At 33.2% G+C, this 21,561-nt stretch overlaps 2 protein-coding genes across 2 annotated transcripts; one reads left to right on the top strand and one right to left on the bottom strand.

Moving 5' to 3' along the window:
• Window positions 1–741: 741 nt before the first annotated feature.
• Window positions 742–14,540, top strand: LOC112040760 (probable anion transporter 6, chloroplastic; the record flags this gene model as incomplete). The annotated part of the gene is given in 16 exon segments (XM_024073661.2): window positions 742–957; window positions 959–1,138; window positions 2,275–2,420; window positions 2,803–2,902; window positions 3,191–3,243; window positions 3,728–3,802; window positions 4,389–4,469; window positions 4,721–4,782; window positions 6,125–6,192; window positions 7,105–7,220; window positions 10,161–10,197; window positions 11,932–12,027; window positions 12,792–12,933; window positions 13,024–13,076; window positions 13,900–13,986; window positions 14,093–14,540. Coding segments are annotated over 16 exon segments (1,614 nt in total), but the record flags the coding sequence as incomplete, so codon positions are not given.
• Window positions 14,541–14,776: 236 nt separating this feature from the next.
• LOC112040761 (heparanase-like protein 3) lies at window positions 14,777–18,468 on the bottom strand. Its single transcript, XM_024073662.2, has 9 exons — window positions 17,916–18,468; window positions 17,465–17,501; window positions 17,178–17,361; window positions 16,945–17,093; window positions 16,355–16,585; window positions 16,082–16,271; window positions 15,868–15,993; window positions 15,300–15,399; window positions 14,777–15,221 (listed from the first exon to the last, which is right to left on the bottom strand). The coding sequence occupies exons 1-9, from the start codon at window positions 18,141–18,143 to the stop codon at window positions 14,865–14,867; spliced, it is 1,602 nt and encodes a 533-aa protein (XP_023929430.1). The 5' UTR covers window positions 18,144–18,468; the 3' UTR covers window positions 14,777–14,864.
• Between the last annotated feature and the right edge of the window lie 3,093 nt (window positions 18,469–21,561).

Here is a 21,561-nt window from a genome sequence, read left to right as displayed (position 1 = left end):
TTCTAAAATCAGCCTTCTTTAAATTAAATAAACTCTAAAATTTAAGATTCACATTCAAAAAGAAATTACAATTATCACTTATCTCTACAGTTTATACTTTTTATTTGTTTGAATATATATATATATATATATATATATATATATATTTCTAAATTATAATAGATACAAATTATCAACATTTACCTAAAAAATAGAAGAGACTTAGAGCATGCACATGAGCGTATTTAGAAATTAGTGAATAAATAATCTTTGGATTTGGTCTATTAAAAAAAAAAAAAAAAAAAAAAACCAGATAGGAACCAAAACTTGAATTTTTTAAAATGGATGACTGAAACTGATTGGATCCCTCAAAAAATTAGACCAAAACGAATTAATGGTCAGTCGAATCTAAATACAACTTTATTGCCTATTATTTACAACTATTAATGAATTTTTTTTTGGGTAAAAAAAAAAATTGATTTTAAAGTTCTTAATAAACAAAAGTAGGACCCACATGTTGTGGGCTAAAAAAAAAGTACACGTACCCCACAAGAACCAAATGATCCAAAGACCCCATCCAATTGAATCCAAGCCACAAACCCATTTTTGCGTGGCCAACTCAAGTCCTCCCAAACATACCCGGTCCAGTGTTCTTTGCCCATACGTCTTCCACTTCTGCTTCTTCTTCTTCTTTACCGCCAACACTACCAACCGAAAATTACATAACTGATTCAGTGATTACACACAAAACCACCCTTTTGAAAATGGCCATGTTTACACCGAGTCCCAGAGGAGCTGACAACTTCGCTTGCTTTCATTCTCACTCTCAAAAAACCTCACTCTCACCGCCACGAACACCCCACTACTCTTCTTCAACAACAAACTCCATCACTCTCAATTCATTCCTTTCCTTCTTTGAAGTTCCGGGTTCTCTGTAGTATCAAAGAGAAAGAAATATCAAAGAGACTGACAAGGTTACTCCTGGGTGCTCACTGGACTGAGAGTCAATGATTTGGACCAGTCGGGTTCGGGTCCTGAGGAGACCGGGTCTGGCAAAGTGGGTTCTGATTGGGATTGGCCGCCGTGGCAGAATATTCCCGAGAGATATAAACTTATTGGAACCACCTCGTTGGCCTTTGTTATTTGCAACATGGATAAGGTACTATAATGTAATTCTTTTTTTTTTTTTTTTTTTTTTTGGTTTGTGAATTTAAGATTGTAATGACTAATGAGGTTCCTGTTTTGTTTACTAGGATGATAAATGGTAATTTGAATATTATGTGGTTTCTTAAAATCATTTTGGGTTTGATTTTATTAAGTAATTTGCCTTTTGTAATAAATAAAAATAGTGTTTTTTTTTTTTTTTTTGGTTGTTGTTGAAATTGAACTTAAAAGAAAGTTGTATTACTTGTATACAATCAAAATTTTCCTTTTCTTTTGTTTTTATTTATGGCTGCATGGTTGGCCCACCAATATTCAGTATGTTCCACTACACAAACTTTTTTATAAAAAAATATGTTGATGAGGGCTGCAATTTTTTTGTAGAGCAGTGCTACATCTACAATATTTTTACAACAAAGATTAAGTGGCAATATGTTGCTGATTCTCATTTAAGCCTACCAGGCTAACACTTACATCACTTTACCTACCATTAATAGCTTGTCACCTAGGCTTTGTTGTGAAAATGTTGTGACTCTAGCTCTATTCTTTTTTGACATACAAAAGAAAAAACTAAAATGAGTGTAATTGAAATAAGAATGTTAAGGTGGATTAACTAGAATGATAGGGAAAGATATGATTCAAAATGAAGAACTTTGCCTAAAATTATGGGTGGTCCTAGTTGATGAAAAAATGTAGGAGAGTAGCCTGAGGTTGTTTGCTTTACGCTGTGAAGAGTGATTAATATAACATTAAGGAATGAAGAGTGAGTTGATTATAAAAAATTGAATAAAAAAGGTAGAGTATGACCTAAAATAGCACTAGTAGAAGTAATAAAAAAGGGCATGTCAATTAAGGAGGTATATAGACTACAGAGTATGACTTTTGATATAATAGAATGACAAAAAAGAATACATGTGCCTGTCTTTATTTAGTTTGTTGAGGATCCATAGCTGTTCCCAAAAGTTTAGGACTAAGGATAAGTTGTTATTCTAGAAAAAAAAAAAAAAAACCCATTTTGTTCAAATGGTTTGCAGGTCTGTGTTTGTGAGATAAAATAAAATATTTTTTTTCAAATGGTTCACAGGTTGTTTGTGAGATTTAATTAATTCATTTTGTATTTTATTTTTTGCACAGGTGAACTTGAGTATTGCTATAATTCCAATGTCACACCAGTTTGGGTGGAATTCATCAGTGGCTGGATTGGTGCAATCATCATTCTTTTGGGGCTATGCATTGAGTCAGTTGCCTGGGGGTTGGCTTGCCAAGATATTTGGTGGGAGGTTAATTTCTAACCTTGGAGGAATCTTCTCATTTAACCATCATCCCTATTGCACTTACATAGACAGCTAGCCTCAGCTGCAGACTGTGCAAATATTAACCTCCTTGTCCGTTTAACTCTCCTGGATCTCACTTTTAACCCCTAAGGACCACAATATGAGAAAGAACTTTAAGTTGCTCTTGTTCTGTAAACAGAGTTTATACTGTTGCAAAAGCATGAAAGACAATCCATGTAAAAGCATGGTAACAAACAATTTTTTTGTTTAAGAGTTAGAAATGATTTGAGATGTTACATACACCAGAAATATGTTTTCTTTGTTTTGGGGGCATATAAGGCAGTGTGATACATTGTCAATCTCACCTTTTATCTTTTTTCTGGTTCAGAAAAGTTCTTGAGATTGGGGTATTGACTTGGTCATTGGCTACAGCTCTCGTTCCTTTGCTTGCTGGATTTATGCCAGGATTAATCTTGTCAAGAATATTGGTATGTAAATTCCTCCAAATCTTTTATAGTACAGCTTCTATTGTTTCTCCAAAATAAAAAAAAAAAATCCAACCAGGCTAAGCATTTACTACTTTGCATTTCTTTTGTAGTCATGAACACTTGGTCTGATTAAATGGCTCAAGTTCATCTCCTATCTTGTCTCTGCCCATGCCTTTTAGTAATACTTGATAATGTAGTCATCTCTCTGTCTCCCTCCCTCACTAATAGTTATCATGATACTTTGAGTCTATTTTATGACTAAGCATTTCTGTTCCTCTTTATATCTAGGTCGGAATAGGAGAAGGTGTTTCCCCATCAGCTGCAACTGATCTTATCGCCAGGCATGTATGAGATCCAAATTGTTCTGGCAGCATGTTAATTTGAAAAATGACTTTTAGACATGATCTCTCTTCTTGCTATTATTTGCTCTTATCAGTGAATTTTCTACTTGGAGTTTCCTTTGCTATTTTACTGGTTATCACTTCTAATTTCCTGACTGAGTTCCTTACTAATAAGCATATTTAGGTAGCTAAATCTTATTATCTTATGGAATTGAGTGGAGAAATTTGTTGGAAACTGGACAAGAAAATTTGAAATTTTAGTACATCTAGTTCATTGGGTTAATAGTTGGTTGCTAGTTTTGGCAACTCTATGTGAAGTTGAACTTGGGTGTATGATATGGTTCAAATCTTGTTTCTGGAGTTCTACCATATAGTATCTTATGCTGTCAGAATTGTGTTTTCTATACTGTAAGTTATGTCTTATCAAAGAGCTAGCATAAATTATTTTCTCCACTTGATTGGATTTTTCCAACACCATATGCAGGACAATACCATTGGAAGAGCGGTCACGGGCTGTAGGATTTGTTTTTGGTGGACTGAGTGTGGGAAGTGTTGCAGGGTATGTTTTGTTGGAATTTACATATAATAGATAAGAAATCATCTCTGTATTGAAGTAAATGTTTGATAATGGATCTAATTGGCATGAAACAGCAAAACTTGACCACATTAAAATCCTGCTTATTGAGAACTAATATTGCAAGCCATTAAACTTTGAGTTGATTAGAAATAACAAGAAGTTTTTTTGGGCATTGATTGTTCTAAAAGAAATATTCGACCTTCTTAAAATGTCTGCTTTCATGTTCCTCATCTCTCTTTACAAATAATAGTGTGTTTAAAATATCTATTTTCATTGCTGAAGGCTCATTAATGATTTTAAGAGCTTCCGGGAAGTTTCAGTTTTTGCTTTATTTCAATATGAGTTGAATTCAGCAGGAAAACAACAATTTTATATCAGTTGTCTGCTAAAACTTATCCTGTGCTAGCAAAACAAAGGCACGCTTGAGCTTACCTTAAATTAGGTTAGGTTTGCCAAGTGTAGCAAACATATACATATATATATATATTCATTGTTCACTCTTTTGTTAAGTTAACTGAATGCTTAGGTTTTGTTTATTGGTTGATTCTAATATAGTAAAAACCTGCAGGCTTCTTTTGGCTCCTCCTCTTATCCAAAATATTGGTTGGGGATCAGTCTTTTACATATTTGGCCTTCTTGGACTAACCTGGTAAGTAGCTCTTCTAAACTAAGAAACCATTCCATTTACCTGCTTCTAATTTAGTGTAAGGAACTTATTAGTTATACATTAAGAAAATAAATATTTGTTCATTTGAAACAAAACAAATTATATTCCTCTGTCTTACTATAACGCACTTGCTTGGTTGAATTCTTGAATTAGTGTTGTAGGTTTTTTTTTTTAATATGTTGATTTGAATAAAGTGTGACTTTGTACCATTTTTATTGCCACAAATTATGAAGGTTTCTGGGGTTTCAATTTCTTAAAGAAGGAAATGCTTCATTCACTGCTGAACCCATTTCATGTGAGCTCTAGATCCTTTTTTTTTTTTTTTTTGGGCTTTATTTATTCTTTATCATTTGTGATATATGTGTGTGCATGAATAAGCTGATTGTTTTCCATATAGATGAAATGAAGTAGACTGGTTAATCAGAACTAAGGGCATAGTATATTGCAAATGCATCATACACTGTGTGTGTATGTGTGCGCGCACACATGTGCTTGCATGCGTGAATAAGCTTATTGTTTTCCATATAGATGACAAGAAGTAGACTGGTTAATCAGAACTAAGGGCATAGTATATTGCAAATGCATCATACGCTGTTATGCATTCTAATCATTTCATGCAAAACTGTTGTTGGTCATGCCACCTGTAATACTTGCTAAGTATCTCAGAGAATAAGCTATTTAAATGTCTACGTTACACTTTCATGATTTTCAGAAGTAAGAATTTATTATGAGAATTTCTCATAATCCTTGTTACTTACCCTGTTTAGGTTTTCAGTTAATCAGTAATGACTTCATTTCTGCTTCCACCATCACCTCCACTACTAACACATTGCCCCAGCCACCCACTTTCCAACCACTATATGAACACTATCATCTTTACAGAATCCCTTTGTTATCTTTTCTTAACTTTTGCTATGACTAGCACCGTTTTAACTACCATGTAATTGCCCCTGCCGCTCCCACCACTGCCAAAACCTTTCATCACCAAGGTTGCTAGTGCAGTTGCCATGAGAACTACGAATACCTTTTCATGTATGCCACCATATACTATCATCATTTTTATTCCTTCACACTTAGTTTTTTTGGATAAGTACACTAATATTTAATGGTATTTTGCACAATACTTAAATGGACTTGTTAGATATTATTGCTATTATAATAAATATAACTCTGGCTGCTCGTACTCATACCGATCCATAATTTTTTATTCCTTGTGCTTTCATCAATAACCATAGAGGTAAATGAATAGAGAAAGACATGAGAGTATTATGTGGTTCAGCCACAAGGCTTGCATCCACAGAACAAGAACCAAAGGGTTACATTTTCTTCATTCACTTGGATGATGAATCATTACAATAGAACCCATTTTTATAATGGGAATTATATACACTACGATCACAATTTTGAATTAATTGCTGCAATCCTACAATTTTCTTTGGCAATCAATTTCTTGATTGATTCTAATCCCATGATTTTCTCCAATAATCAAATGCCTTGATTTTGTCTTCACTAAGATGGAAAGTATATACTTTCCTACAACAATGTTTGCTGTTATATCATTGCTTATATTTTCTTAAGTTCATCTCCCACATTGCATGAGTGTTTTTTTTTTTCCCCTTCTTTTAAATACCTATCAGGGTCCCAGTCCACCACTAGGACACAAACGGAGAATACATCTCTAAGAGAGTTAGGTGGCTCATTGAAGGTATGAAGCATTTTTTTTTTCTTTTCCTTCTTTGGTATTCTTTATTCTATTCTTTTTGTGGACTCTAAAAGAGGTTAGAGATATTTCCTGGGTCAGTGACTTTTAAATTACTGGGTCAATGGCAACCATCTCAATTAGCATTTTCAGTGCAATCCTTAAAAACCATGATTCTGATATGCTATGCCAGATACGGTCAGTATATGTCAATCTAACACACTGCATATCTGACTATATTGAACCTTTTGCTCGTGAAGAGAGGAGATGCCATTTGGTCAGAAGACCATTTCTCAAAAACTAGAGATCTATTATTTAATTGTTATAAAGCAAAACTAATTCTCTGTATGTGTAATCAGCCTCTCCAAAAAGTGGGGGTAAGACTGCTTACCCACCATTTCTCCTAAGACTCCACTAAAGTGGGTGTTTTATGTGCTGGATACAGCCTTTTTAGACTCTTTTTTTTTATATTTTAATTTTTTTATAACCTTCTTAGACATTAAAACAACCGATATTGACATCATCTAGTGTTTAGTGCAGATGTTACTTTAGGTCATACTTTGTCTCCTAGACTCCTTAAAAGCAGTAGTTTTGTGCACTGAATACAACCTTTTAGACATTATAACAACTGATATGGACATCACCCCGTGTTTAATACAAGCGTTATTTTAGGTCATACTTTGTCATTCAGCAATTAGTGTCTCAGGTCATCTTTTGACAATAGCAATTCTTCTTTTTGCATTTCACATGAATTTTTAAATTGTATGAATAACTTTTCTTTGACTTATATGAAGAAAGACAGTAAAATTCTTATTCATATATTGGGTAACTTTTATTTTATTGGTTTAGCGTCTGTTCATAACTCTTCAGACAACTCATGTAATTACCCTTGGTTTTCTTTTGGATCTTGTATAACAGGAAATACCATGGAAGTCATTTTTCCAAAGTCAAGCTGTATGGGCGATGATATATACTCATTTTTGTGGAAGCTGGGGTCACTATACTTGTATGTCTTGGCTTCCTACATATTTTAGGTAAATTGCAACTATTTACTGGCTTATTGACCTTACTTTTGGCTATTTCTAGGAGTAGTGCTTTGAGACACTCTGCATCACCTTACCTGTTTCTTTTGTTTCCTTCATTGGACATTGTTTATCCATTCTATATTGTTAAAAAGTTGTTTTAAAGAAAATCTAATAGAACAACATTTGCAAATAAGAACTATCGTATAAATACTTTTTTTCCTGTAGAAGTCATTGACATCACCTCTATGTTACATGCATTTGGGTAGGTATCCAAGTGTTTTGATTCTTCTATTTCTCAAGATTTTCTACCATTTTGGGTGTCCAAATGCCATACCCTTACACATGTCACATTGTGTCAACATGGGAAATGCAGGATGACATGAAGGGTCATGATTCATCCTAATTTAAGCTTAATTTGAAATTAGAATGCTGAAGTTGTTGAACCAGTCAACGAGAAATGATGGATTTGTAATACACTTCTGTGCATACTTTTTTTTTTGTAAGTACACTTCTTTGTATACTATTCTTTCTTCCTTTTCCTTTTTTTTTTTTTTTTTTTTTCTAATATTTTTTGGAGACCAGGGTAGGGGGAAGGGTTTAATAACACCTCTTGTTCCTATGTTTTTTATTTATTTATTTTCTTTTGTTTGCTGAGTTCTTGTCCCTATAATTACCCAAGTGCTTAAAGCCTGGAAGATATTATCCAAATAATATGAAATCGTCTGAGAGAAAAACTTGGATAATTTATCTAGATTTGAAAAGAATAATGTGTTCTCTATCTCTGTAATAGGAACAAGAGGTATTTTTAAACCCTCCCAGTCTAGGTAATATGGAATCATCTTAGAGAAAGGCTTGGCAAATTTATCTAAATTTGAAAAAAAAAATGCGTTTTCTAGCTCTATAATGGGGACGAGGTGTTATTAAACCCTCCCCATCCAAGTAATATGAAATCATCTTAGAGAAAGGCTTCACAAATTTATCTAGATTTGAAAAGAATAATGTGTTCTCTAGCTTTGTAGTTAACATGTCACCAATTGTCTCTTGGAATTTATGGTACAAATGTAATCAAGCTCATCAAAGTGATAGATATAGTGCAAATGAGAATTTTTTTTTTTTTTACTTCATTCTCAGCCATAAATACTTAAGGTTTTTAAAAGTGTGCATGATGCAGGAGATTCAAGAAGATTTTTATTTAGTATTATTTATGTTAACAAGTTTATTGTATTTTTATGTCTTAGGTCCTAGTAGTTTATTAGGCTATTAGTATTTTAATATTTGGAAGCAAGTTTATTTTTGTAATAAAGAAATTAGGGTTTCCTATACCAATTAGAACTAGGGTTTAGTTTTCCCTAGATAAGCAACCTATTGTACTGCTTTTAGGAATAGTTGATATTTTGATGAAAGAAAAAAATTGAATTTTGGTTTATTTAGTCTAGTGCTGACTCCAGTTCCACCCTACTTACTAACTCCTAGTAGTTTTCTCGCTTGGTGCTCATTCCATGCTAAGTCTAGGTGCTAACTCTTAGGTCATTTCCTTTTATTTTCTTGTTCAATTGTTCTGGTTGTCCTGCATCAATGCATTAATGCTAAGCAAGCATGGTACTTCAAATTGCCTTTTAGTTCTAATGGTTTCTTATGTATAGAGAGTCCTGAAGTTCCTTTTAGTTCTAATTGTTTCTATGTATATAGGGTCCAAATCAAGTTATAGCTAATGTAACTTTAGGCAATATGACACCACCTGATAATTTTTTATTGAATTAATATTTTGAAAATCTCACCATTAGATTAAATGTTCTTTATGCCCTTAACACACATGTCAAATTTGTGCCAATTGAATGTTATTTACTATTTGATTCATAAACTCATCTTTTATGCATAATAATGTACAAAGACTTGAAATGAACATTTTATTGATGATATAGTTGTTGATCTTTGACATCTATAAAAAGAAAATATAATCAATGGTGGGATTTGTCTAAACTCGCATCTAATAAAAAAATATTGAGTAGTGTACATTGTTTATACCTACACCTCTATCCGTTCTATAACTTGATACTTTAAAATATTTAAATTGGTGCAATATGAAATTGTTTTATAAGGTTTTTTTATCCTAGGGAAGTACTTTTATTTTCTTGGAAGAGTATTTGGAAGGCCAAAGTTCCACTTAAGGTAGCATTCTTTACTTGGACTGTGGCTTTGGTGAAAATACTTAGATTGGATTCCATAAGTTAATAGTTGTTGAATGGTGCTATTTGTGTAAGAAGTCTGGGGAGAGTGTTGATCACTCATTTCTGCACTGTGAGTACTCTAGAGAACTAGGACACTTGTCTTCTGATTATTCCGGGTGCATGGGAAATGCCAAATTGAGTCATAGGTTTGTGGGATGTTGGAAAGAGAGTTTTGCTAGGTACGACAGTGGTTTTATTTGGGGTGCTGTCCCTTTGTGCCTTATGTGGACTATTTGAAGGGGCATAACACTAGAGCACTTGAAGGTGTAGAGAGGACTTTGACGGAGCTTAAGATGCTCCTCTCCCAAGTGCTGTTTGATTGGATGGCATGGCAGTATTACCGCATCATCCTTATTCTACTTTTTTTTTTTTTTGAAAAAACCAAGAGCATTATTCTACTTTGTTAGATTTTATTGATTGCTGTAACTTCTCTTGACACTGTAGCCGCTCCAGTATACACCAGCAGTACTGGGTTATATACTTATCAAAAAACTGATAATTACTTGTGTGAACTTCTGTTATCCTGATGAAGTATCAATGAGTAATTTTCTGAAAGGATTAGGCTGTTATATTTTATTACCACACGTTTTTTTCTTTTGTTTCTTAAGTTTTTTTAATGCTTCTCATAAATTCAAAACATTTACCATCTGCAATAATACACTTTCTTTTGTCATATTTATATAATGGCAAAGAATTTAAGTTTCTGTTTTATGCCATGCAGTGAGGAGCTGAACTTAAATTTAACAGAAGCTGCATGGGTAAGCCTTTTATATATATGTGTGTATGTTTTTTTGTTTATTTTAATTTTCTGGATATTCGTAGAAATATGTATTGAACACTTCAAATGAAATTAATAAATTATACACTAGATGCTACGTAAATGAAATAAAATGTTCTATTAAAAGCTAATTAGAGAAACATCATTGTTTGAAAGTTGTTTTTTCTGTGGGGGGGGGAAGTTTTGTATTTGCTTCTGTTGCTATGAAGTTGGGATTATGTCTAAATTAGCTTCTTCAATTTCTAGGTAAGGTAAAAGCAATGATCTGTTTCTTTAAGCTGGCGTATGGAGCTGGCTGATCAAAATTGTTTTGCTTACCATAATACTGGTGCAGAATAATGCGTTCTAATACATTCATATAAAATGTTGCTTGTTGCTCATAGAACTTGAAAACCTAAGTATAAAGGTATCTCATGAGATCACGTGAAGGAAAAGTTATCAAATTTCTGAAATCTTTATACATCTGCATGTGTGATTTGTGATACAACGTATTGTAGAACATATGTTGTGAACTGGAAAAATAAAAGATAACTTAGACAATTTGAGGTAACTAGCCTCCTGAACTTGAGAGGGATGATAGACTTTTTGGGTTAATTTTCTGCATAATTCTCATTAATGCATTTAACTTACATAAATAGCCTAGATGAGATAGCCTCATCAAACAATCCTAAAATATAAGAACTAATCCTATCCTAAAACATACGAATTAATTTGATTACAAAAAAATAACAATATTGATCTATCTAGTAAGCCTTATTTTATCATTAAACTAAATTCAAATAATTTATCTAGCACTCAGATCATAACAACATACCAGAGAGGAACAAACACCACCTCCACCCTTTTCATGATAGTCATTCCACAGGTACAAAGTTTTTATGGGATGGGGGGTAAAGGTCGGAATTCAAGTTTCCAGGAAGAAGTTTCACATACATATACACTTAAATTAGGCTAAAGTATAATTTCTATCTTGTATAAAAAAAGAAAAAGAAAGGAACAAGCAATGCGGAAAGGGAGTATGGGCTGGGGCATAGGGATCAATTTGCTACCTGAAAATGATTAGGTTAGGTCCAATCAATTTTCCTCTCAACTCTCGGTTCAAAAACCAGTCTGTCACACATCCTCTAAATGGTTGATTAATAAATTTGGAATTACATTCCTAGCTGTGGCAACAAAAGAAACATTTTGAAATATCATGTTACAATTAGAATTTAACATAAGCATCTTAATGTTTGCTTAAGTACTCCTACTTTGAATAGCATTTCCTTACTATGTGTATGAAGAATACAAATTCTCTATCCCACCTTTTTTGTTTCACTTTATGCTTCACTAATCATGGTATGCCATGTGTTTATAAAGAAAGACAAATGAATACATGGCAAGTTGTAATTAGTGGAGCATAAAGTGGTACACAAAAGTAAGACAAAAGATTTGTATTCATGTATGAAAGTCATATGAATATCGTTTATTTGATCATGCGAGCATAACCAATATGTGAAGAATTTATGTTCTTATTTGAACAATGAACTCTATGTTGGATGGTATTTCCTCCTCCCAGAAGAATGGATGGATTGTAGTAAGGTTGTGAGCTCAAAATCCACTGGTGCACATGTAACTTACCAGTTACCACCACCACCAACAACACCAATAAATAATAATAATAATAATAATAATTTATTATGTTCTTATTTGCTTTATATATACTCCATTTCAGGTTTCTATCCTTCCTCCACTAGCTTCAATCTTTGTGACTAGCATCGCAACACAAGTTGCTGACCAATTAATTGCCAATGGAGTGGAAACCACTACGGTATGCAGATACAATGAACCATCACTTCTTTTCCCCTATATTAGTCATGATGGTCTTGTGAAAGTTTAAATAATTTCAAGAGCCTTGTAGCTCAACTAGCGCCTCCTGGTGCTTCCAACAATGACATCCAAGATTTAAATCCTCCCATCTCCAACTATTGATTTATCAAAAAAGAAATTATAAATCATTTTCATTGATTATAAGTTTTTGTAAACTTTGCCTGTTTTTGGGCTTAGTGTCATATGATTTGTTCACAACCAGTCCCAAACCCAAAAAAAAGGGAGAATTATGGTAGGTTGACAACCAACATAAAATTTAATCATCCTATCATGAATGGATCCACTACAAATACACGCACTCCCTAGGTGAAAAAATACATGTGGTCAACCTTGATTAATTTGTTGAGGACTCATAGCTAATCTTAAAATTTGGGACTAAGGCTTGGTTGTTCTTTTATGCGTTTTTGCAGTTAGCCAAAAAGAAAAATCTCTTACATTGATATGTTTGCTTATGCTATGGTTACTAATATAATTTTTTCTTTAGATGTGGAATTTTTTAGTTAAGTTTGTTGCCATGATAATTTACTGTTGCTTGTAATATTAGGAAAATTCTAAATCCACGGCCAAAGCTGAGGATAAAGTGTCATGTGATGTGAGATAAAAACAAAGAGTGTCCCCAAGCCATTTTTGGCCTTGTCTTTTTTGGCTTTTGAAAAAATTTTGATTCTTAACATTTTTTTTTTTTACTTACTTCCATTCACATAGGTACGAAAGATTTGCCAATCAATTGCCTTTTTGTCACCTGCAATTTGCATGACTCTTTCCTCTCTGGATCTAGGATTGCCGCCTTGGGAAATTGTGGGGCTTCTCACTGGTGGCTTAGCCCTTTCAAGCTTTGCCCTTTCAGGTACTTTACAATCTAAATTTATTATGTAACGCAATAGATATTGGAGCTAAATGTCCTCGATATAGACTATTAATTCAATAATTGGAACAGGACTTTACTGTACTCATCAAGATATCTCACCCGAATATGCGAGTATACTATTGGTATGTAATATTACAGTTTCCAAGCTTCTATCCGTTTTAGTAGTTGTTCTTATTAGGTATTGTTCTATAAGTGTTCAGATGTTAAGAGCTCTTCCCTGCCTAATCTCCAGTCAGTCTATGGTTCTTGTATTATCTTTGTTATCCATTGCATATTACCATTATGATCATTTCATTAATGGCATACCATCTATAAAGGTAATAGGTTTCTTTTCCCCCTTTTTGGGTGCAGAAAAGGATATGAGCTTTATTCCTGCATCAATGTGTCATATTTAATGTTCCAACTTATCAACCTCATTCTGGAAGCTCATCACATTCATAATGGAACATTGCTCGTTTTACCTAGTTCTAGCACCCAACCATCTTGTGCACATAGTTTGCTCTGACAATCAATTAGTAATTGCAGAAATTATAGCTATGTTATAAAGTATTACAACAACCATGACAAACTATTGATCAAAATAGTACCATGACAAGTCTATGATTATTTGTGTAAAGTTTGTTGAATCTTCCAGACATATTTAATCCCAGTTTTGGCTTTATTAGCTTAAGCTGTTGTTCAAAGCCATAACGTCATATGTTGGAATCCCAGGGTAGACTAATTCCCTGAATTGTTTTGAATACATTTGAACAGTGGGCCAAAAGCATGGAACTGGTTTCCGTACAATGCTTATGCATGCTCTTAAGTTAAAGCATATACCTTCTGTATCTCTTCTAAATTTTTTCAGCCAAATTCAGAAATGTTTTTAACCAAATACGATTAAAACCTTTCCGAATTCAATCATGGATCATTTGAGAAGTGCTTTCCTGAAAATTCTCCATTCAGGGTATCACCAACACAGTGGGAGCAGTACCTGGCATTGTAGGTGTAGCCCTCACCGGTTATCTTCTTGATTCAACTCATTCTTGGAGTGTAAGTTCAAGATACTGTCACTCTAGTTTTTCCTTTATTTTTGGCTCATACCTTTCACATTTCCACCACAATGTACAGTTTCTAATTCGTTACTGTATTTATGTAGATATCATTATTTGCACCATCAATCTTCTTCTACTTAACTGGAACACTTGTATGGTTGGTGTTCGCCAGCAGTAGGCCTCAAACCTTTTCAGAGACAGATTGACCTTGTTCTTGTTCTTTGGATTTCTTATTCTTAATGAAGTATCCAATTTAAAGGAAAGTCAACTCAATGTAATACTAATTTGATTTGTTCAACAGCATTTAGTGGATATCGACTCATCCCTAATTGGGTCAAATTTTAGTTGCGTAACGACATAGGAAAGATAGCATGTGTATACTCCCAATGTATTTGGTTCAATCATATGTAACAGTGTTGTATATTTTGACTTTCTTTGGTTGGCCACCAAAGTGTCAAACATGTATTTCAACACGAAAGAATTTGAATTGCAAGAATTCCACTTGTACTGATGCTTCTATTGGCTATTGAGAATGATAACAGGCACCACAAAGTATCTCTCTCTCTCTCTCTCTCTCTCTCTCTGCCTCTCTCTCTCTCAACCTACTGGTGAAGCAACATTTCACTAATATGCTTTGTTCATGTGGATATCTGCTGTATGATGCATACGATGAGCAGCACAACATTGTTGTACATTTGACCATTATAGTGACTTTATGAATTTAAAAAAGTAGAGAAAAGAAGAAAATTTTTGTGTTAATTAAAAGCAATTTCTAAAAAAGATTGCTCTTGATGACGGAAAAAGAATGAAATCGTTGCCTTAGTATTCAGTCTCTTATTAGACTATATCGAACCAATTTTAGTTCTATCTAGCCTCCTACCTGCAAGCAGGGGGGACAACATTTGGTATGTGAGCAAATACAATGGAGAAAGGAGCTACCGATATTGGGCTTGATGAATTTGCATATGAAGGCTCCAATGGAGGTATGTCCCCGGATGAATTTACAGTTAAAATTTTCCCATTTAGCAGCATGGTTTGACTGTGTAAATTCCTATCTTTTGCTGTAAGATGGTATTCCTCTCTATCATTTTCACTTTTATAACCTTGAGGCAGCCGAATATGTTTTCTATGAAACTTGTGTTTATGTCGCGAACTTGAAGTACGATTGAAGGCTACTTTGACCTGAATAGTGGTGCTGTTGTCTAAGTTGATTAATAATAATGTGAATCCCTTCTGCATGATGAAGAACCTGGTCAGATCAAAAAAGAGGATATATACCTGTTTTGATAATTGAATAGGGATGGTACATACAGAATGTTTTGCACAGTGGGCATAAGCACGTATTTTCTTCGTTCCAGAAAAGCTCGTTGACAGAACATTGTTTCCCATTAATCGGTGCCAAAGAAGAGCACTGTAATAAACAAAGCAGTGTATCAAGCACAAAATCTCATCTCTGGATTTGATTATCACTAAAGAACCAGGCGTAAATCTCATCTCTGGATTTGTATTTCTCATTCATAAATCCATCTTTGTTTATGCTGCCAACTTTATCATTTATCTAAATATGCTGACTACTTATAATTCCCGTATTTCTTTTCTATTTATTTTGTCCTCTGTTTTAGCAACATGGTAAAGCCAAATTTCTTTAACAGTTAATTGCAACAAAATTTTAATCTAATATCTGCATCAAGGTGATTAATGACGCTTTCAAAGATCTATTATGTATGTTTCAGAATTTCAGAGCAGGAATTATAATAAGTTCTTAAAGAAAAAAAAAACCCCCCCCCCCCCCCCCTTGCTCTCTGGTGATATTAAACATATTGTTTCTGATTTTGTGGGTTCTAGCTGTGTCATAGTATAGCTTATAAAGTTCACAAACCTGTAGTAGTCCGGATTTGGTTCAAAGGTAGTGGTGTTGAGTAAACCATAGTTCCCACCAATGAACGTCTGTCTGCAATATGTTTTTGTGTCATAAGAGGATGCCATTCCAAGCTGATCCAAATACCTGATTATTGCATTCAAAATAACTTTATTTGAGCTAGAATCAAAGACAGAAAACCTGATATTCTAATTGTAGATTATAGCTTAGTTACCAGAAACTAAACACAAAGGCATTAGTGACAAGATTATGGCCACTGTTGTAAGCCCCTCCGGCCTCACCAACCCATGCAACTGCTGAAGTTTCAGAACTCCTGACTATGTTATGGAGGCTCCTAAATGTGTTAGCCTCACCATCAAGATAGGATGGATCAAGAATCTTTTCAACAAGGTGCTGATCAACTCCTACAATTTTAGATGATAAATTCTTCAAAATAACTGCAGGATTAAGAAATGAATGAATGTTCAGTTTGCTCATTCAAAGATACCTGGCCCCAGATTATATATGTGGTGGGTGACAACATCCAAAGATTTCGATGTCTTATTTAAGAATTCTTTGAACCAGTTTGCATCAAAGAATCCTCCTGGTGCAATTATTATTGGCTTGGGTTCAATCTCCTTGTAAATATTTTGGACTATGCGCTGCAATGCAACAGTGTCTAAGGCATACTGATCTGCTGCAACTCTTGTTCCCACTCCATTCCCACTCAATTCATTTCCTGAACAGCAAAGAGATTCATTATATATTCGTAAATTACTGGCAAAAGAGATACTTAAAAGAGAATTTTCTGCTTAGAATTAAACCTGGAAATTTTATGAGCTCAATTTTTAAGGGGGGAAAAAAAACCACACATACACAACAATACATCAATATAATTTCATCACTTCATTAAGTTTTAGCATCTTGCATCACGTTTGTAGAATAAGTAATCGAATTGAAGATGGATATAACAAGTTTGAAGTAGTAGTAACGAATGAAGGAAAGACGAGGTCTTGTGGGGAGGGGGATGCACATTTCCTTGTATCATTCTATAACTCTTGCCATTTAAGTGCCATTAACAAGAAATATTATTCTTACCGAGCTCCCAACCGTGGATAGTGAAGTTCTTTCCGACAGTATAGCGTATAAGAGATTCAGCATTAGTGTAGTTCCAAGCTCCTACAGCAGACCCATCAGACTGTATAGATCGTCCATAGAGAGCATTTAACCCAAATATAATCTTAGCCCTGAAATAGACCAACGAATCTGAGGCTGTTTAACTAGTAAAGATAAAATTTTGAAGGCAAACAAGAAGTAAAAATTCTTCTTACCCAGCTTTTTTGAAGAGGGTGTTTAATTCATCCCATCTATTCATGGGTAGGCAACCCTGAGTAAAACCAAACATCTCTGATGACTTGTTAGCAAAAGGAACACAAGGTTGCCGATCATCAGGAGTATCATATATGACCTTGTCTTGCAAAGTGCCACCCAGTCTAAGTTTCAAGGGTGAAAAAGCTGCACCATGATTGATAATGGAAAATTTAGACTCCAATGAAAACATAAGAGAAAGCAAATTACACATAATCAAGAGAAAATCCTGTTATTATGGTATTCTCACCTTTTATTGCATTTAATAGGATATTGTTGCCAAGATCCTGCACATGAGAATGATTGAACAAATTTTAAACAGTTAATCAATATGACATATTATCCTTTCGAATTCAATAAGAACATGTTTCTAATTGTTTGCTCAAATGAAAAAATGAACATTTCTGTATCACATTATCATAGTCTTGAATTAAAATTGAAAATACCAGTTTTGAAATGTACACACACACACACACATATTAAGGAAAAGAAATGGTCTCATCATCAAATTAATGGGCAAGCATTATACTTATAATCATGTATTCCCCATATCAAACAAATATAGAAATTAAACATGACCACGAACCATGACAAAATTAATGCTTTCAACTCCCTGCAACTATCAATGAACAACCATAACTAGCTATACAAATATTTTTATATATTTAAAAAAAAAAAGTACCTAAGCGAAATTAATATACCAGATTGAGCAGAGAAGCATGACCCCAGCTGCATGTCCCATAGTCACATTTCTCAGGGGGCCACCAATCCAATGTTGCACAAACAAAATCATCATCAATCCTCCCAATGGCTGCTTTCCCATCAATGAAAACAGTCCCATCTCCAACCAGAGCCTTTGAGCTCACAGAAATGAAACTGAACACACACATTAAAAAGCACAGCCCCAACAGCCAAATCTGAGAACCCATGTTCAGAATATATCCACACTTCAAGATCTGAGCTCTATAATATTCAAATGGTTGAGGAAACCATTACCAATGGAAATGTGAGTATCAAAGTGAGGTTTGAGGTTTACTAGGTAAATCTAGGGAGTTTGACAGTGGAGGCCACAACAACTTGAACAGAGGAAAATGCTTTCAAGAAACATATACGTGCGCATTAAGTGGGATATTTATATGTATACACGTGAAAACTAACTAATAATGTGATTCTTTATAGACGTGTGAAATCAGAAATTGAAAATTTCATCCACTTTGTTTTTGTCTTCCTTTTCTCTCATTTTTATTTTTTCTTGGATTATGTTGCTTTGGAACTTAACTTTGCAGCTAGTGGTTCAGAACATTGTGTGAGGTTTGTTGCAAAGTGGGCCATGTTTTGCTTTCTTTTTTAGGAAAGCAAATTACAAAGATAGCCTAGCTGAGTGTCTCACAATATAATATTGGGTGATTTTCTTTTCATAAATTTCTATCTTCTTATAATTTTTTCCCCCCTGAAAGGACACTATCCATATTCCTATCTATAATCTATATCTAGTTTGACTGTGTCAGAGTGGGGTCCACAAGAGGTTTTATGGGTTTGGTGTACTTATTTTTGGTCAGAATCTTTTTTTTCTCTTTTTGGGGAAAATCTTTGGTCAGAATCGGTTTTATAAATATAGATTTTTTTTTTTTTTTTTTCAAAACATCAAAATTCAATGGATTTATTTTTAGGGTAAGTATACTGCATCCCAAATTTTTTATTTAAAAATAAGAAATTTTACCAATTGAAACAATTAAAACTATAGAGTTTAATTGTTTTGTTATAACTCTTGTTTTTATGTTTATAAATATAGATTTTTTTTTCCCCCAAAATATCAATGAATTTATTTTTTGGGAAAATGGATTGCATCCCAAATTCTTTATCTAAAGATTTAAAAAAAAAAAAATTTACCAATCTAATCAAATAGAAAAGTCCAGTTCTTTTGTTATAACTCTTTTTGTTTTTAAGGTTATTTTGTTTAAAATTAAGTTTTATAAAAGTGTAATTGTACTAAAGGAAAATGAGACTAAAAAAAAAAAGCGCACACAAAAACACACATATGAATAGTAGTAAAAGGATCATCTCCATTGCATACATATATAACCGTGTCTAGATGCAATTATGACTCTTAAGCATCCGTAAATATTCAACTTAATTAATTAATTAATATGAGCGATTCATGATTGTGATCTCACCACTTCAAAGTATCCCAATATCTCCATACTCCGCTATTGAAGATATGCTAAAATCCAAAAACTAAATAGACTCTAAATTCTTTTCACATAAAGATTTGTAACTCATAAATTTAGAGAGACTAATTTTATAGCCGATAACATGGACCCTTTTGTTTGATCTTTAGATAAATATCTCCATATTCTGTATACATGATTTTTGTCTAGAGACCCCATAGTTAATTAGATGCATGGATTCTTTACCTTCTTGTATAATTTCTATGCTCTCTTTTAATGGAAAGTATTATTCAGAGGGGGACAAAAATCTAACTTCAATGTTAAACTTTATGTTAAACTTCTTCTTGTACATAGCTAAAAAGACCGATCACTTTATTTTACTTTTCTTTTTTTGGAGATCAGTCAAAGATATGCATTATAATCTATATATATATATATATATAGATTAGAATATAATGCATGTATATTCTCAAAAAAAATAAAATAAAATAAAATAATGCATGTATATCAACTAGATATATATTTTATTTTAGGATAGGATATCATGACATTCGATTATTTAACAAAAGCCATAGAATGATAGAAGTATTCTTGGTAAGCACACCATTGGAATCCAGGGTGCCTAGCCATTGGCCTACCAGAATTTTGTAGTATTTACTACGCCATCAAAATCCATGCGTCACAGTCCAGCTAGAATGTGTTGAAAAACACAGAGAGTACAAAATAAGAAAAATGCTATAACTATTATAGATTTTTTTTACAAAATACTTATAAATTGATGGGTCAACTATAAGAATTATGCTGGGTGCCATTTAAACAAATGAATAATTAATAAATTTTTGAGTTACTTTTTTCATGCTTAATAACATATCGTTTTGTAAAATTTATGTAATAAAATTTGTAACGTTCGTAACATCACTTATAAAACAATCTCTCTCTCTGCATTTTGGTATTTTTGGGTTCCATATGCTGCCATTCAATATGTTAGCTTTTAGATATTAAGCACCAAGATACTTATCTTGATGATTTTCGAGGGGGTAGGGTTCTCAAGTACAACCACCAAAACTAATCCATTCAATGCTTGTTATGAAGGTCCTTTAGTTGGTAAAATGTAGCTGCCTCGACCTAACACCTCGTTCAAGAAAATGATCCCTTTAGCTCTAACCTACTGTACCACTACATTGACATATGTAAGCCCTAGGTATAATAAAAATGCCAGCAGACCATTGACCTAAGATCTCCCACTGTGTGGAAGACAGTTTTTTTTTTTTTTTACCCTTTTTTTTTGCCCTTTGACCAAAAAGGAAAGCTGAGGCAATAAAATTCACACTATAAAAAAATAGGGTTTTGCTAAGGTATGCCTTAAGGCATAGGTTAGTAAATCATTTTATGAATTTTTTTGTGAAAAAGTGACTAACATTTTTGACAGTTTTTTCAAATTCTCATAAAAAGTTTTATAAAATGAATGATTAATGTGTGTTATAAGGACATATATTAACCGGTAGTGGTGGCTCTACATGCAAGCCAGGGTGGTCACAGGACCACCCTAACTTGCAAAAAAATGTATATATATACTTGCCAAAAAAATATTATATGCTAAACTAACCTATTATGACTACCATAATAAAAATTTTGAACAAACTAACTTGAGAATTACAAAAATTTGGGTTCAACAAAAACAAGAATAGTGTTACTACATTCACAATATTTTCACAATAATTTTACAACAAATCTAATGTAGTAAGCTATTACTTATTCTAATTTAGGCCAAATACTAATACTATTTTTTTACCCACCAATAACACCTTTTTGCATAAGATTTATTGTAAAAATATCGTGGACATAGCATTACTCCAAAATTAATTTTGTCTCCAAACATAGTTCTTAATCCTTGTTTTTTTTTTTTTTTTTTTTAAACTTAAATAACAACAATAAATATTAGCTCAAATAATAACAAACATAAACCAAACAAAAATAAGAAATGACCAAACAACAACAAGTGAAAAAAATTATTCAACAAAATAGCTATTATAAAACAAAAAGTTAAATTTGTAGCTCCTTCAACCTATTCAATAAAAATAATTTCTAATTTCGTATCTTCAAAAAATGGTACCAAGAAAAATATTGTGGTCATTTAAATTTCTTAGTGACCACCCTAAAAAATATTCTTAGAGCCGCC

This window comes from Quercus suber, unplaced genomic scaffold, assembly GCF_002906115.3.
Source record: "Quercus suber isolate HL8 unplaced genomic scaffold, Cork oak 2.0 scaffold_82, whole genome shotgun sequence".
In the NCBI taxonomy this organism is placed as follows: Eukaryota; Viridiplantae; Streptophyta; class Magnoliopsida; order Fagales; family Fagaceae; genus Quercus; species Quercus suber.
This window is presented reverse-complemented; position numbering and strand designations above follow the sequence as displayed.

Bases quoted from the DNA above. Each gene is read 5' to 3' on its own strand.
- LOC112040761 (XM_024073662.2), bottom strand. From the start codon at position 18,143: ATGGGTTCTCAGATTTGGCTGTTGGGGCTGTGCTTTTTAATGTGTGTG. The intron at 16,272-16,354 runs GTATCTTTGAAT...CTAAAATTGTAG, and splicing joins CATATATAATCTGGGGCCAG to GAGTTGATCAGCACCTTGTT. The intron at 15,400-15,867 runs GTTTGTGAACTT...TGTTTATTACAG, and splicing joins CCAAATCCGGACTACTACAG to TGCTCTTCTTTGGCACCGAT.